The 17493-nt window shown below is 43.7% G+C and overlaps 1 protein-coding gene across 1 annotated transcript in view; it reads left to right on the top strand.

The window, feature by feature from the left end:
* Positions 1–16095, top strand: part of LOC134348719 (pleckstrin homology domain-containing family G member 4B-like) — a 47225-nt gene extending 31130 nt beyond the window's left edge. The window contains exon 5 of the mRNA XM_063052524.1: positions 16027–16095. Within this exon, the coding sequence (XP_062908594.1) occupies positions 16027–16051 (25 nt within the window). The 3' untranslated portion in view covers positions 16052–16095. The remainder of the gene's footprint in view (positions 1–16026) is intronic.
* The last annotated feature ends 1398 nt before the right edge of the window (positions 16096–17493 follow it).

Genomic DNA, 17493 nt, shown 5'->3' with positions numbered 1-17493 from the left:
ACTCCCTAAATTCTCTTTCCAGGACCTCCTCCTTCTTCCTATCCACGTTATTGATCCCTACATGGACCATGATATCTGGCTGGTCACCCTCCCTCTTGAGAATACTGAGAACTTGATCTGAGATATCGCAGACCCTGGCACCAGGGAGGCAACAGACCATCCGGGATTCTCGATCTCTTCCACAGAACCTCTTATCTGTCCCCCTAACTATTGAATCCCCTATCACTATTATGAATAAAGCGGATGAGTTTAGAGTGTGCATCAGCACTTGGAGCTGTGATGTTGTGGCCATTACAGAGACTTAGATGGTGCTGGGCAGGAATGGCTACTTCAAGTGCCAGGCTTTAGCTGTTTCAGAAAAGACAGGGAGGGAGGCAAAAGAGGTTGGGGTGTGGCACTGTTGATCAGAGATAGTGTCACAGCTGCAGAAAAGGAGGAAGTCATGGAGGGGTTGTCTACAGAGTCTCTGTAGGTGGAAGTTAGGAATAGGAAGGGGTCAATAACTCGACTGAGTGTTTTTTATAGACCACCCAATAGTAACAGGGACACCGAAGAACAGAGAGGGAGACAGATTCTGGAAAGGAGTAATAATAACAGGGTTGTTGCGGTGGGAGATTTTAATTTCCCAAATATTGATTGGCATCTCCCTAGAGTGAGGGGTTTAGATGGGGTGGAGTTTGTTAGGTGTGTTCAGGAAGGTTTCTTGACACAATATGTAGATAAGCCTACAAGAGGAGAGGATGTATTTGATCTGGTATTGGAAAATGAACTGGTCAGATGTCAGGTGTCTCAGTGGAAGAGCATTTTGGAGATAGTGATCACAATTCTATTCCTTTACCAGAGTGTTGGAGAGTGATGGGAACAGACAAGTTAGGAAAGTGTTTAATTGGAGTAAGGGGAAATATGAGGCTACCAGGCAGGAACTTGGTAGCATAAATTGGAAACAGATGTTCTCAGGGAAACTAAGGGAAGAAATGTGGTGAATGTTCAGGGGATATTTGCGGGGCGTTCTGCGTAGGTACGTTCCAATGAGACAGAAAGGATGGTAGGGTATACAAACTGTGGCGTACAAAGGCTGTTGTAAATCTAGTCAAGAAGAAAAGAAGAGCTTACGAAAGTTTCAAAAATCTAGGTAATGATAGTGATCTTAGAAGATTATAAGGCTAGCAGGAAGGAGCTTAAGAATGGAGTTAGGAGAGCCAGAAGGGGCCATGAGAAGGCCTTGGTGGACAAGATTAAGGAAAACCCCAAGGCATTCTACAAATATGTGAAGAGCAAGAAGATAAGACATGAGAGAATAGGACAAATCAAGTGTGATAGTGGAAAAGTGTGTGTGGAACTGGAGGAGATGGCAGAGGTACTTAATGAATGCTTTGCTTCAGTATTCACTACAGAAAAGGATCTTGGCAATTGTAGGGATGACTTGCAGCGGACTGAAAAGCTTGAGTATGTAGATATTAAGGAAGAGGATGTGCTGGAGCTTTTGGAAAGCATCAAGTTGGATAAGTCACCGTGACCAGATGGGATGTACCCCAGTCTACCGTGGGAAGCGAGGGAGGAGATTGCTGAGCCTCTGGCGATGATCTTTGCATCATCAATGAGGATGTGAGAGGTTCCGGCGGATTGGAGGGTTGTGGATGTTATTCCCTTATTCAAGAAAGGGAGTAGGGATAGCCTAGGAAATTATAGACCAGTGAGTTTACTTCAGTGGTTGGTAAGTTGATGGAGAAGATCCTGAGAGGCAGGAATTATGAACATTTGGAGAGGCATAATATGATTAGGAATAGCCAGCATGGCTTTGTCAAAGGCAGGTCGTGTCTTACGAGCCTGATTGTATTTTTTGAGGATGTGACTAAACAGATTGATGAGGGTAGAGCCGTCGATGTAGTGCATATGGATTTTAACAAGGCATTTGATAAGGTATCCCATGCAAGGCTTATTGAGAAAATAAGGAGGCATGGGATCCAAGGGGACATTGTTTTGTGGATCCAGAACTGACTTGCCCACAGACGGCAAAGAGCGGTTGTAGACAGGTCATATTCTGTATGGAGGTCGGTGACCAGTGGTGTGCCTCAGGGCTCTGTTCTGGGACCCCTAATCTTTGTGATTTTTATAAATGACCTGGATGAGGAAGTAGAGGGATGGGTTATCAATTTTGTTGATGACACAAAGGTTGGGGGTGTTGTGGATAGTGTGAAGGGCTAACAGAGGTTACAACGGGACACTGATAGGATGCAAAACTGGGCTGAGAAGTGGCAGATGGAGTTCAACCCAGATCAGTTTGAGGGGTTTACAGGTGTTCCCCACTTTTTGAACGTTCGCTTTACGACACCTTGCTGTTATGAAAGGCCTGCATTAGTTACCTGTTTTCACTGACAGAAGACAGAAGGTGTTCTCACTGTTAAGAAAAAAGGCAGCACGCATCCCAAGCAGCCAAGCTCCTCCCCCGGAACTGCATTCTAGCCGGCATGGCTTAAACACGTACCTGTGAGCATCTGTGCTTTATGTCAATTTATTTTGAGCATCCGTTCTAAGATGAGTTCTGAGGTATCGGAAAAGCCTAAAAGAGCTCGTAAAGCTGTTACACTTAGCGTAAAACTAGACATAATTTAGCATTTCGATCGTGGTGAACGAAGTGAGGACAAAGTGAGTTTGGCTTGTGGAAGTTGACGAAGATGATGTTGAAGAGGTTTTGGCATCCCATGACCAAGAACTGATGCAATTGGAAGAGGAAAGGATAAGAATCGAAACTGAATGCAGTAGCGAACGGACTGAAAGTGAAGTTGTCCAGGAACTGAACGTGAAGCAACTGCGTGAGATTTTCGCTGCAATTGACAACAATGATTGCAGAAAAGTACAACTTTACTTTTGAAAGGTACATAGGTTTAGGGCATATTTGCAGGTTGGTTTGAGTGCTTACAAAGAACTGTATGATATGCGCGAGGCGAAGTAGTCAAGCATACTGTCGTTTTTCAAGACTTCCACATCGCCTACAGCAGATGACGAACCTCAACCTTCGACATCGAGGCAGGCCGACATAGAAGAAGATGACCTGCTTTCCCTGATGGAAACAGACGATGATGAGATGACACCCCAGTGTCCCAGCACCCCAACCTCCGACGACTCAGCCTAACACACCATCATCAGTGTGCTCATTGTCTTCCCGATTTCGATAAGTGATACTACACTTTACATACATTATTTCTACTTTATATAGGCTGTGTATTTTTATGTGTTATTTGGTATGATTTGGCAGCTTCATAGCTTAAAAGTTACTGGAGAAAGTGTTTCTGCCGAGAGGGCTTGCGTGAGATTTTCGTTACGGTGGACAGTGCAATGATTGCAGAAAAAAATTTCTACTTTATATACGCTGTGTATTTATCATATCATTCCTGCTTTTACTAAATGTTACTGTTATTTTAGGTTTTATGTGTTATTTGGCATGATTTGGTAGGTTATTTTTGGGTCTACGAACGCTCACAGATTTTCCCCATATAAAAAAATGGTAATTGCTTCTTCACTTTACGACATTCCGGCTTACGAACCATTTCATAGGAACGCTCTACCTTTGGTTGGCGGGGGAAACCTGTATTTTCGTAGGTCAAATATGATGGCAGAATATAGCATAAATGGCAGGACTCTTGGCAGTATGGAGGATCAGAGGAATCTTGGGGTCTGAATCCATAGGACACTCAAAGCTGCTACACAGGTTGACTCTGTGGTTAAGTAGGCATATGGTGCATTGGCCTTCATCAGTCGTGGGATGGAGTTCAAGAGCTGAGATGTAATGTTGCAGCTATATAGGACCCTAGTCAGATCCCACTTGGAGTGCAGTGCTCAATTCTGGTCGCCTCACTGCAGGGAGGATGAGGAAACCATAGAAAGGGTGCAGAGGAGATTTACAAGGATGTTGCCTGGATTGGGGAGCATGCTTTATGAGAATAAGTTGAATGAACTCGGCCTTTTCTCTTTGGAGCAACGAAGGATGAGAGGTGACCTGATAGGGGAGTACAAGATAATGAGAGGCATTGATCATGTGGCTAGGCAGAGGCTTTTTTCCCCAGGGCCTAAATGGCTAGCACAAGAGGGCATAGTTTTAAGGTGCTTGGAAGTAGGTACAGAGGAGATGTGAAGGGTAAGTTTTTTACGCAGAGAGTGGTGAGTGTGTGGAATGGGCTGCCGGCAGCGGTGGTGGAGGCGGAAACGAAAGGTTCTTTTAAGAGACTCCTGGATGGATACATGGAGCCCAAACAATCGAGGGCTATGGTTAAGCCTAGGTAGTTCTAAGGTAAGGACACGTTTGGTACAGCTTCGTGGACCAAAGGGCCTGTATTGTGCTGTAGGTTTTCTACATTTTTATGTTCTGTGTTTCTATTAATGACTGCATTGGTGCTGCTTCCTGCACCCATGCTGAGTTCGTCAATTTCATCAACTTTGCCTCCGACTGACCCGGCCCTTAAATTCATCCGTATCCAGCATTTCATTCCCTGCAACTTTTGCCATCTTCCACGTGATCCCGCCACTAAACATATCTTAACCTCCACTCTGCTTTCTGCAGGGATCGCTGTCTTTGTGACTCCCTTGTCCATTCATCCCTCCCTATTGATCTTCCTCCTGTCACTTATCTCAGCAAGCGGCACAGGTAGTACTCCTGCCCACTCATCTCCTCCCTCACCACCCTTCAGGACCCCAACCAATCTTTCCAGGTAAGGCAACACTGCAATTCTGTTAGGTTCACGTTTTGTTTTTGGTGCTGCTGGTGCAACTTCCTCCATATCATGAGATCTGATGTAGATCAGGAGACCTTTGGTCCATCCAAAATAGGCATAATTTTCCCATGACAATCCATTTTAGCACTGTTTCCCATTCCTGTTCTGACGTGTCGGTCCACGGCTGCCTCTACTGAAACAATAAGGCCACTCTCAGTTTGGAGGAGTGACACCTTGTATTCCGTCTGGGTGGCCTCCAGCCTGGCATTAGCATGGATATCTCTTACTTTCAGTAATTTATCCCCTCTTAATCCATCTCTGATCTCCTGCCTATCTCCTCCCTCTGGTACCCTATCCTTCCCTTTCTCCACGGTCCACTCTCCTCTCTTCTCAGATTCTTCCTTCTACAGCCCTTTACCTTTCCCACCTATCACCTTCCAGCTTCTTACTTTATCCCCCCTCCCCCACCCTCCTACCTTCCCCCTCATCTACCTTCACTTATTACCTGCCAGCTTGTATTCCTTCCCATCCCCTCCATCTTCTTATTCTAGCCTCTTCCTCCTTTCTTTCCAGTCCTGACAAAGGGTCTCAACTCGAAACATCTCCATAGATGCTTTAAGACCTGCTGAGTTCTCTAGCATTTTGTGTGTGTTACTCAGGAACATTCCATGGTTGGAATATTACATTTTCATGTATGCTTTCAACCAAAGTAATTCTGTATTGAGAGCTTTATAATGGAAAATTTTCCTTTATATTTGTTTTCCTATACTTGTTAAACTTTTCAGAAAAATATCATCTCATGCTGCATCAGAGAGAAATGCAGGAAAGTCAAGGAAGGAAATGTCTAGACTATAATGTGGTTTTTAATTTTTAAAATAGGAATATAAATTTATTTCTAATGGTCAAGTATTACCATTGCATTGGATTCCAGTTAATTGAGGTAGCTGCTTATTTGGGACAACTCTTAAGAAACAGAAACTAACCAAGAAAATAGCCTTTGTTTATTTGGGACACTTTGCCGCTTAAATGGGGCAGGAGACTGTTGCTGAACAGTTTCTAACTAGTGTCAGACGCTGCACTGCTTATTGTGAATAGTTTTTAAGTAGCATCAGTTGTGTATGCTTATGTTCAAAAAGCAGTGATTTTGTCACGGATAGAGTGAGAAATAAGCAGTAAAACAATTTTAAACTGTTTTGCTTACCGCACTTTCAAATTATCAGGCTTGGAGATGCCAGAAATGGCTGGGAGTGAAAATGAAACAATTTTGATACTTTAAGTTAGGAACTACAAAGAATTTAAAGGTATTGACAATCATCTTGAACGTTAGAATGGAAATGAAGATTTGGAGGTTGCAGTCATTGATAGCATTGAATGAAGGCAGTCCATTATCTACACTAGGTGCTTGTGCTGATTTTGTTCACTTACTCTCTGAAGAGAACACAGCAGTGTACAGATGCCCTGGATAAATTCCTCTGTTAATAACAATTAGGAACTAATACACAGTTTTACAGTACAGGTGTCCCCCGCTTTTCGAACGTTCACTTTCGGAAACCTCACTGTTACAGAAGACCTACATTAGTTCCCTGTTTTCGCTAACAGAAGGTGTTTTCACTGTTACGAAGAAAGGCAGCGCACGAAAAAAATCAGCGCGCGATAAAAAAGTTTGCGAAAAAAATCAGCACGTGCCCCCAAGCAGCCACTCTCCCCCAGATTTGGAATGATATTCCAGCCGGCATTGCTTAAACACGTGCCTGTGAGCAGCCATTAGCAAGATGAGTTCTATGGTATCGGAAAAACCTAAAAGAGCTCGTAAGGGTGTTACACTTAGTGTAAAACTAGACATAATAAAGCGTTTTGATTGTGGTGAACGAAGTAAGGATAACGTGAGTTTGGCTTGTGAAAGTTTACGAAGATGATGTTGAAGAGGTTTTGACATCCCATAACCAAGAACTGATAAATGAAGAGCTGATGCAACTGGAAGAGGAAAGGATAACAATTGAAACCGAGTGAGTAATGATAAAGTACAACTTTAATTTTGAAAGGGTACGTAGGTTTAGGGCATATTTGCAAGATGGTTTGAGTGCTTACAAAGAACTGTATGATAGAAAAATGCGCGAGGCTCAGCAGTCAAGCAAGCCTTCCACATCAGCCACAGCAGACGATGAACCTCAACCTTTGACATCGTGGCAGGCAGAGATAGGAGAAGATGACCTGCCTGCCCTGACTGACGATGAGATGACACCCCAGTGTCCCACCACCCCAACCCCCAGGCCGCGGACAGATACCGATTTGCAGAGAGTGCAGTGGTGGCCGGGAGGCAATCGGCAATCGCCTCTGATCTGGGCCGACAATTACATGCCAGGCGGCACCTAATTAATTAGCTTGTTTATTTCGGCTTTTTTCTTGAAGATGTGCTGGGTGCCTCCCGGTTACCACTGTACCCCTGCATGCTTCGCGGATCGGTATCGGGTCGCTGCCCAGAAGGTGGGGGCCACTGCACCACCCAAACTCCGACGATCCAGCCTAACACACCATCATCAGTGTGTTCTGCGCTGTCCCGATTCCGGTAAGTGATACTAAACTGTACATATATTATTTCTACTTTATATAGGCTGTGTATTTTGACATGTTATTTGGAATGATTTGGCAGCTTCATAGCTTAAAGGTTACTGGAGAGCACTTGCGCCGTAATTTTGCTGACGGCGCTTGGGCCATGTCTCTGCAAAGAGCGCTTGCGTGAGATTTTCGCTATGGAGAACGTTTCAGGCAATGATTGTGGAAAAGTATTTCTACTTTATATAGACCGTGTATTTATCATATCATTCCTGCTTTTGCTATATGATACTGTTATTTTGGGTTTTATGTGTTATTTGGCATGATTTGGTAGGTTATTTTTGGGTCTGCGAACGCTCACAAAATTTTCCCATATAAATAAATGGTAATTGCTTCTTCGCTTTACGACATTCCGGCTTACGAACCATTTCATAAGAATGCTCTACCTTCGGATGGCGGGGGAAACCTGTACTGTTGTATTGGTGGTGTTCTAATTTGTTCTGTATTTCACATAAATGTATATTTTGTAACTCAGTTAAAGAGTAGTTTGTCTTTTTAACTATTTTCATAAAACTTATGCGAATGGGGAAAACAGCCTAAAAGTACTTGTTCTGATGTGTCCCACTTAATAAGAATCCACTGTATATGGTGAATTTCATACAGAGGAGTCTTTTGCAACATGTTGTATAAGCATCTGATCCTTTGCTGCCCTGCAACCCCTATTAGCTTAATCATCGGTCAATTTGCAATAATCAAATAACCTATTAAGTTTGTTGTATGTTTTTGGACTGTGGGAGTAAACTAATGCACCCAGAGAAAACCCACACCTTCCATGGGGGAGCGGGGGATGTACAGACTTCTTGCAGATGTCAGAATTGAACTCCAAACTTCCATGCCCCGAGCTGTAATAGCATCACACAAGCCACTGTGCTACCGTGGCACCCAAAAATGATACCCAAAAGAATAGTAATAACAAAAGCATATAATTAGTTCTTATTACCAAGTTTTATTTCATTTCTCAGTGAGAACTATTCTGAGTGAAAGCCTTTGAACCTGAGTAAAACATTCCATGCAGAGACTAGAGATTATAGTTCATGACTGAATGAGCCATGTGAAAATGAGAAACTTCAGTCTAACAGTCAAGTTCTATCTTTGCAAATAGCTATCTAATTTTACGGTTTGCTTTAGGATTGTACTGCAAATAAGCAGCCAGCAAAGTGGTTTGTTTTGGTCCGCGAGCATTTATTCACATGTGATCCACTTCTAGTTGGATTCTGGGGATACATACCAAGAATCACCAGGGCTTTCCCCAACTCTATAAATGAATGTGGCATTTGATGCCATGTGACAGAACTGTGTGGAATTCTGAATTTGGCACAGGTAGCCTTTTGGCACTAACTACAACTTTAGACAGATCAGAATTTAACAGTAAATGAACACAGGTGGGCTGCAAGCATCTTTGAATTATCATTCGTCCCATGGTTTCCTGTTGTTTGAGATGACTATTTCTACATGAAGTAAAATAATTATTATAGGTGGGCGAATGGGAAATGTATCCAATTTCCTCTTGCTGGGAAGTAGAAGATGTTTTACCTCTGAGAGGAAGATGTGAAAAGCTAGCTTTGTTAAATATGTCCCCCAGCTTTATGTATTTTTGGAAAAATTATGATATTTCTTATGGGTGATCTCTAGAAGTAATTTGGTTTGTCAATCTGGTGCTCCTACAAGAATAGTGGTGCAATACTGCAGTAGCTGTGTTAAATACTGCTGCCCTAGGCAAGTGGTCATCCACCCAGCTGGGGCCCAGGGCAAGCTATCACTCTTCCTGCTTTTTTTCACACACAGTTTTCCATCTTCATGTCTTCAGCACTCTTATGCCTGAAGAACAATTAATAAATTGTTGAATAAGAACTTTTTAAAGAAAGGTTTGTAGTATCTGTGACAAACGACGATGAGGAAGCAGTGTGCATGTGGCAAAATCTGCAAGAACGATCGTGGCTTGAAGATCCACCAAGCGAGGATGAAGTGTTTGGCGGGAGCAGGAGCAGCACAATGCGCAGATGTCCAACCTGGTGAGACGAAGGAGGGGCCAGGCCCAGAGTCACCCCATAGTGCCCGGAACCTCCAAGTGTTGCAAACTAATCCCTCTAACATGAAGTCTAACAGGAGGCGGATCAAATGGCCTGCAGCTAACTTGACTTCACTGTGGAAGCAGATTGGTGAAGATGTTAACCAAATTCTGGACGCAACGGTGAAGGGAGGGGTTGATAGGAAGCTGCAAGCCACGACAACAATTATTGTCAGTATCGCAGCTGAACGGTTCGGAGAAGAGGAAAAGGAAGGCTCCAAAACATCTTACTCGAAGAACCAAAGAACATTGAGGATCCACAACATCAGGCAGGAGATGAAAGCGCTGAAGTCCCAATACAAGGAGGCAGGAGAAGCGGAGCGCATTGGCTTGGCCCAGCTGATGTGCATACTACGAAAGAAGATCAGGGTCCTCCGCCGGGCAGAGTGGCATCGGAGGCGGCGTCGTGAAAGGGCCCGAAAACGTGCTGCCTTTATCGCCAACCCCTTCAAGTTCACCAAGGAGTTGCTGGGGGAGAAGAGCAGTGGGAAACTGGCCTGTTCGCAGGAAGACATAGACCAACATCTGAAGATATATAATGATCCTGAAAGAGAGCAGGAGTTGGGAGAGTGCAACATCCTAATAGACCCACCTGAACCAGATGTGCAGTTCGACACGTCAGAGCTGCAGCTAAAGGAAGTCGGAGAGGTTGTCCGCAAAGCAAGGACAAGCTTGGCTCCAGGACCAAGCAACATCTCGAACAAAGTGTACAAGAATTGCCCCAAACACCTGCTGCGTCTGTGGAAGATCCTGAGAACCTTCTGGAGAAGGGGGAATATCCCAGAACAGTGGAGAGTGGCTGAAGGGGTGTGGATCCCGAAGGAGGAAAATGCCACCCAGATAGATCAGTTTCGCATCATCTCCCTGCTGTGTGTCGAGGCGAAGATCTTCTTCAGTGCAGTTTCTAACTGGCTGTGCACCTACCTAGCAAAGAACACCTATATTGATACATCAGTCCAGAAGGGTGGCATTTCAGGGATGCTGGGCTGTCTGGAGCATATCGGAATGGTGACACAGCTCATCAGGGAGGCCAGAGAGAACAAGGGCAACCTGTCAGTATTGTGGCTCGACTTGGCAAATGCATATGGCTCCATTCTGCACAAGCTGTTGCAGCTCACACTGACCAAATATCACGTCCCCAGTAGAATCAGAGACCTTATCGCTGATTATTACAGCAACTTCAGGATGAGGGTCTCTTCAGGAGCGATTACATCAACCTGGCACCAGGTGGAGATCGGCATCATCACAGGGTGCACTATCTCAGTGACACTGTTCTCCCTAGCCATGAACATGCTCACTAAGTCTGCTGAACCAGAGTGCAGAGGGCCCAGAATGAATTCCGCTCAATGGCAACCACATATCAGGGCATTCATGGATGACCTCACAGTCACCACAGAATCAGTCCCTGGCTGCCGGAGGATTCTGCAAGGGCTCGAAAAGCTGGTGGAGTGGGTCCGGATGCATTTCAAACCCACCAAATCAAGATCGATGGTGCTGAGGAAAGGGAAGGTGGAGAACAAGTTCCGGTTCAGTATCGCAGGCACAGCCATCCCAACCATCACAGAAAAGCCAGTCAAGAGCTTAGGCAAAGTTTTTGACAGCTCTTTAAGGGACACAACATCCATTCAGGCAACCTGCACCGAGTTGGATGACTGGCTGAAATCTGTGGACAAGTCTGGCCTACCTGGGAAGTTTAAAGCCTGGGTGTATCAGCATAGCATTCTTCCCAGAATCCTGTGGCCCCTCCTCGTCTATGCAGTTCCAATCTCGACAGTTGAAACCTTAGAGAGGAGGGTGAGCAACCACCTCAGGAGATGGGGGGACTGCCAAAGAGCCTGAGCAGCATCGCACCCTATGGACACCACAACAAACTGCAACTGCCCTTCAAATCCTTGGAGGAAGAATTCAAGGTAACAAGAGCCAGAGAAGTGCTACAGTATAGGGACTCAAGTGACCCGAAGGTGGCTAGACCAGGGATCCAAGTAAGTACTGGCAGGAAGTGGAGGGCAGAGGAAGCTGTTCAGGAGGCAGAGGCGTGGCTGCGTCACAGGAGGCTGGTGGGAGTGGTCACACGAGGCCGAGCTGGGCTAGGATCCTTTCCAACTCCTCAAATGGACACCAGAGGGAAGGAAAGGCGTCGTCTAGTTCAGGGGTCTCCGACCTTTTCTGCATTGCGGACCGGTTTAATATTGACAATATTCTTGTGGACCGGCCGACTCCGGGGGTGGGGTGGGGGTGGGGTAGGGTTGCCAACGGACAAGAGTAGCAGTCAAATGCCATACATCAAAGTTGCTGGTGAACGCAGCAGGCCAAGCAGCATCTATAGGAAGAGGTGCAGTCGACGTTTCAGGCCGAGACCCTTCGTCAGGACTAGTGACGAAGGGTCTCGGCCTGAAACGTCGACTGCACCTCTTCCTATAGATGCTGCTTGGCCTGTTGCGTTCACCAGCAACTTTGATGTATGTTGCTTGAATTTCCAGCATCTGCAGAATTCCTGTTGTTAGCAGTCAAATGCGTTGTTTACCCAAAAAAAGACTACAATGGCCATGAAGCCTTGCGCGGGCACCAGTGCGCATGCGTGTCGTGACCCACCGATTCCCACCCAGCCCGCCCCCACGAGCAAATCCTTTTTGGCGGTTCTGTTCGTGGGGGTGGGTGTTAATCACTACTGGAATATAGGCAATAAGTGGGTAATACACTCAATTTTGTTTCTAAAAGGGCTTATCTAACGAATTTAATATTAAAAACACAGCGCATATTTTCCTCATATGAATACAGTGATAAGTCAATTATCAGGGGAGGACAGGGGAGCTTGAAGTGTTGAACGAACTTCCAGTAGAAGTGGTAGAGGCAGGTTCGATATTATCATTTAAAGAAAAATTGGATAGGTATCTGGACAGGAAAGGAATGGAAGGTTATGGGCTGTGTGCAGGTCGGCGGGACTAGGTGAGAGTAGCGTTCGGCACGGACTAGAAGGGCCGAGATAGCCTGTTTCCGTGCTGTAATTGTTATAGGGTCACTTATAAGTCAATAGCATCATAACATTTTAAGTAACATTTGGATATTAAACACACAGCACATATTTTCCCCGTATAAATATATAAAATCATTGCAACACACCAATATCGCTGAATCAGTGGGAGCCCTGGGTTTGTTTCCCTGCAACAACACGGTCCTATCGAGGGGTGATGGGAGACAGCGATACTCGAAGGGGGTTCCCTATGTCCAGTCTATTCCGCAATTTAGTTTTCGTTGCATTCATTGCAGAAAACTCCGCTTCGCAGAAAAATGTTGGAAATGGAAGCAACGTTTTCAGTGCTTTCGTAGCTATCTCAGGATATTTAGCCTTGACTTTGATCCAAAATGCCGACAGAGATATTATGTCAAACATACTTTTCCCCCGTCGTCATTTACAAGCTCGAGGAGTTGATCTCCTTCCCACCCTGACACGGATGACGCGCGGGTCACGACCTCGCGTGCGTAATGGCTGATCAGTGGCCGTGACAGGGAATGAGGAACGGTGCAGCTGAATCATATCGCTTCCCCGCGGCCCGGTAGCGCATGCTCTGCTGCCCGGTGGTTGGGGACCGCTGGTCTAGTTCAGGAGGAGGTGAGAGCAGTAGTGGAGGAGATGAGAGCCTGCAAGGCGGTGGGAATGAAGCAGCAGGGAGCTTGGTCAAGATGGGAGAATACGGTTTAGAGGAAAGTGACCTGGGCTGATCTTTGGAAAGCCGAACCACACCACATACAATTTCTCATCCAGGCAGTGTACGGTGTTTGTTACGTGTAATCTTAACATTGTTCAAATAGACATACAGTAAAGGACCTAAACTGTGAAGAAGATCCATATACACTGAAAAAAAACAAAGCACCTATGGAAAATTTGTACAAAGGCCGCTCATTATCAGCAAGGTGATAAACAGAAATATAAAGGCTACCAGCGCTGAAATCTGATAAATAAGGAAGCAGATAATGGGAACTATTAGGGGGTCTTCAGTTGGAGCACGAGGGGGGAAAGCAGCGATTTGGTAGGCAAAATCTGAGGCTAGTAGGTGGGATGAAATCAGGTGGAGGAGGGGGGATGAAAATGAGTGATGGGGGCTGAAGAAGGATGTATGAAAGGGAACAAAATGGGAGGACTGGAGGTCAATTGGAAAGAGAGAGTGGGGGTTAGGGGAAGTTTACTTGAAACTGGAAAATCAACATTCATCCCATTGGATTGTAGACTACACAGATGCAATATGAGTGTTGTTCCTCTGGTCCTCACCCTAACAGTGGAGAAGGCACGGGAAAGGCAAGTAGGTGTGGAATGAGAAGGAAATGGCACACATCTGGGTGCTTGGGGTGGCCATTGCAGACAGAGCTCAGCTGCTGTGGAGATTAGTTGCATGTGGTTGGTCACACTAATGTAGAGGGAACATATCAGCAGCACCAAATGTAGTGGACAAAATTGGAGGAAGAGTTAAAATGGTATGCACCTGGGAGCTCATCCTTCACCCATCACCCATTGCCAGCTGACTTTTACCTTAGAACTCAATCTCTCGTGTTTTTACTGGCTGTCTTTCCTCTCCATAGCCCCAATGCAGGTTGTTGATTTGAAACACTGAAAAAATCTTTTCCCCCAACAGATACTTCTCAACCTGCAGATCATTTGTTGCTCCAGATTTCACCATTTGTAGTCTCTTGTGCTTCTGTCAATAAATGTTATTTTTCTTGGAGGTGGATAATACTTTGTGATTATGATAAGAATATATTATGAACTGCCTAAGTAGGGTTTTGTTTTCCAAGGCTTCAGCAGTGGGGGCAGATGGAACTTTAGTCAATTAATCAAAATATTCGTGTTAATGACGCTGGCTGGAAAATATGGGAAGTGGCCATTGAACTAATATGTCAATGGAATAAGTAGCTTAAGCCGTCTATCAAGTATCCATTCTCCTAATTTGCCTTCTAGGTTCCCAGGTCCTGGGTATGAATCCCCGCAGATGAATCCAGATTTCTCATCCATAAAGAGATATTATATTTTGTGTGGAAGAATTTTGTGCTCACAAGAAAGCTTCTTAATAAAGAGTTAAGATTGTTTAGTGTCATTTCCTGCACCAGCCGTGTTGGAGCTGGGTGCATCACAGATGCTATGGCATCTGTCGGTAAGCATATTGGTGAGTGTGCAATGTGGCAGGAATTGTTTTTGATGTATGCTATTATCAGCCATTCAAAGGACTTCATGATGATTGGCGTCAGTGCAGCCAATTGGTAGTCATTTAATTCTGAAGGTTTAGAGTTCATTGGAACAGGGATGATGGTGGTTGATTTAAAGCATGTGGGTATGGCAGCCTGTTTGAGTGAAGTTTTGAAGATATCCATGAAGGTGTCAGTGATCTGGTATGCACACTCCTTGACTACTTGGCCTGGGATGCTGTTTGGCCCAGCCACCTTACAGGGATTGACTCTCTGTAGAAGGTAGCTTTTCTGGTAAGCATTGTACTGTCCTCAAAGCGAGCATAAAAGTTGCATGGAGGGAGGCATCACGAAGCCCAAGATTCTGAAAAGCTCCACACCTGCTGGAAAAATGTTTTGGACCACCAAATGAACATTTTATTAATTAAATATACCTTGCAACTTCAAGGTCTTTTCCTAACTAAAGCAGTTAAAGAGACTAGATACCATTGCTACCACTATTTTCAATAAAGTACTGCACGTCTGCACATAATATATTGAAACTAAACATCTACATGGGACTTTGTTGCAGGAAAGCAGCATCCAATATCTGGAACCCTCACCACCCAGGTCATACTCTCTTCTCACTTCTGCCATTAGGAGGAAGATAAAGAGCCTAAAGAGCTCACACCACCATGTTCAGGAATTGTTATTATCCCTCAACCATCAGGCTCTTGAACCAAAGTGGAAAACTTAACTCAATTTCACTAAAATGGTCCCATAACCTAAGGTCTCACTTTCAAGGTCTCTTCATTTCATGTTCTCAATATATACCTACCTACCTTCCTTCCTCCCCTTCCTCCCTCCCCTTCCTTCCTTGCTCCCCTTCCTCCCTTCCTTCCTCCCTCCCTCTCCTTCCTCCCTCCCTTCCTTTTTGTATTTGCACAGTTTGTTATCTTTTGCATACTGGTTGAATGCCCAAGTTGGTGTGGTCTATCATTGATTCTATTTTGACTAGTTGATTTATTGAGTATATCTGCAAGAAAATTAACTTTTTGATTTAACATATATGGGATGACTCCATACATAAGCTATATTATAGTTGGGCAAACTGTCACTCCACTACATCAATAATATGAGAGCAACAGTACTTTTTGAAAATTGCCTGATATCAAGGTGAATTTAAAGTAGTGTTCTTTTGTGTCAGATAACTCAAAAGTTTTTTTCTTCTCTCTCCCAAAGGTCCTCCTTTCCTTCTTTCCTCCTCCTTTCTTCTTAATTGCCCTTCACTCTCTGTCCCCCTCACCCCCACCCCATGTCTTGTTTGGAGCATTGCTTGTTAGAATTTTCAGATTATTTTTGCTCAGTTTTATGTTTCCCTTTTTAAAATCTTGGGTACGTTGAAATTTATCAACATTGTTGCAAGGATCTCTTAAGCCAGACTTCCATGTTTAATTATTTACTTTCTTTGTCTTTCTTTAGTTGGCTGGGGTACTCCCGAAGTTAACAGACGTCCTGAACTTCAATCCCTTGGTGAAGCACAGCGCACTGGTAATTTTTTTTTCCAATGTTCCTGTCATTTCATTTTGCTTATTTTAAAACCCACTTAATTTGTTCAGGAGCTATGAACACATGTCAAAACCTTAAAGTAATAGTTATTTTTCTTTTTAAATCATAAACATTTTTTAAATTTTTATTTCATATCAGAAATGATGCAGAATATCACATACATAACTGAATGAAAAAATATAGACTAACAATTACGGAACTGTTTGGTTCCAACCAGAAAAGTTAGAACAAAATACATGTATTATTGTTAATTACTGCTATTTTTACTAGAATAAAACTAGGGATGGAAATCCATTTAGCAGAAGTAGTAAAACTACATTAGTCAACATTTCAACTTTGGCATTTAAAAAATAATTATGCATCAATGAATGACATACATGAGAAAAATCTGTTCATCAGTGCATAGGAATTAATGGAGTTTTGCCAAATTCATAGTCCCATCTGTTTAAAAAGATCCATATACGCTGAAAAAAAACAAAGCACCTATGGAAAATTTGTAAAAAGGCCACTCATTATCTGCACTTGGTGTCTGCGCTGATTTTGTTCATTTTGCAGTCAATGAAAAGAACACGACAGAAGAATTCCTCCAATAACTGTTAGGAACTAAAACGCAGTTTTATAGTACTGTAGTGGTGCTGGTAGTATTCTAATTTGTTTTGTATTTAATTTAAATACATAATTTGTTACTCAGTTTGTCTTTTGATACCTTTTTTAATTATTTCCATGAAACTTTGGCTAATTGGGGCAGCCACTTAATTGGGCCAAAATGTACTGGTCCCAATGTGTCACAATCAACTGGAATTCACTATACTTAGAAGGATTATTCCATTCCCTTTCTCATTTAACCTTCCCTCTGACATTTTCCCTTGCCACCATCCAGGGATTCAAACACTATTTCCGGTGAAGCAGTGATTTACTTTGACTAATTCCAATTTAATGAAATGCATTCAAACCTCACATGTGATTTCTCCTACATTGGAAAGCTAAATACAGACTAGCTGGCTGCTTTACGGATCACTTATGTTCCGTTTCCAGTTGCCTGTAGTGTTAAATTCCCAATTTCAGCTATCATTTCCCTTTTTGGTCTCTTGCCTTGTTCAAATGATGGGCAATGTAAGTTTGAGGAATTGCTTCTTATATCCTGACCAGGCATATCAAAGCCCTCTAAACTCAACTAACTACCAACAATTTAAGATAATTAGCCTTTTCAGTTTGTCTCAGAATTGGAAAAAAACCTGATAATGCTGTAAATCTGAAATAGAAACAGTAAATGCTGTTTCCGCCAGTCATGACTTTTAACATCATAAATCAGTGAGTTGTTTGTTATGTTTCCCCTCTTGCTGTGAAATGGGGCACCCTTCTTTTCCTTGTTAGGGAGAG

This window comes from Mobula hypostoma, chromosome 6, assembly GCF_963921235.1.
Source record: "Mobula hypostoma chromosome 6, sMobHyp1.1, whole genome shotgun sequence".
NCBI lineage: Eukaryota > Metazoa > Chordata > Chondrichthyes > Myliobatiformes > Myliobatidae > Mobula > Mobula hypostoma.
The sequence above is the reverse complement of the archived record's forward strand: the minus strand, read 5'-3'. Positions and strand labels throughout refer to the sequence as shown.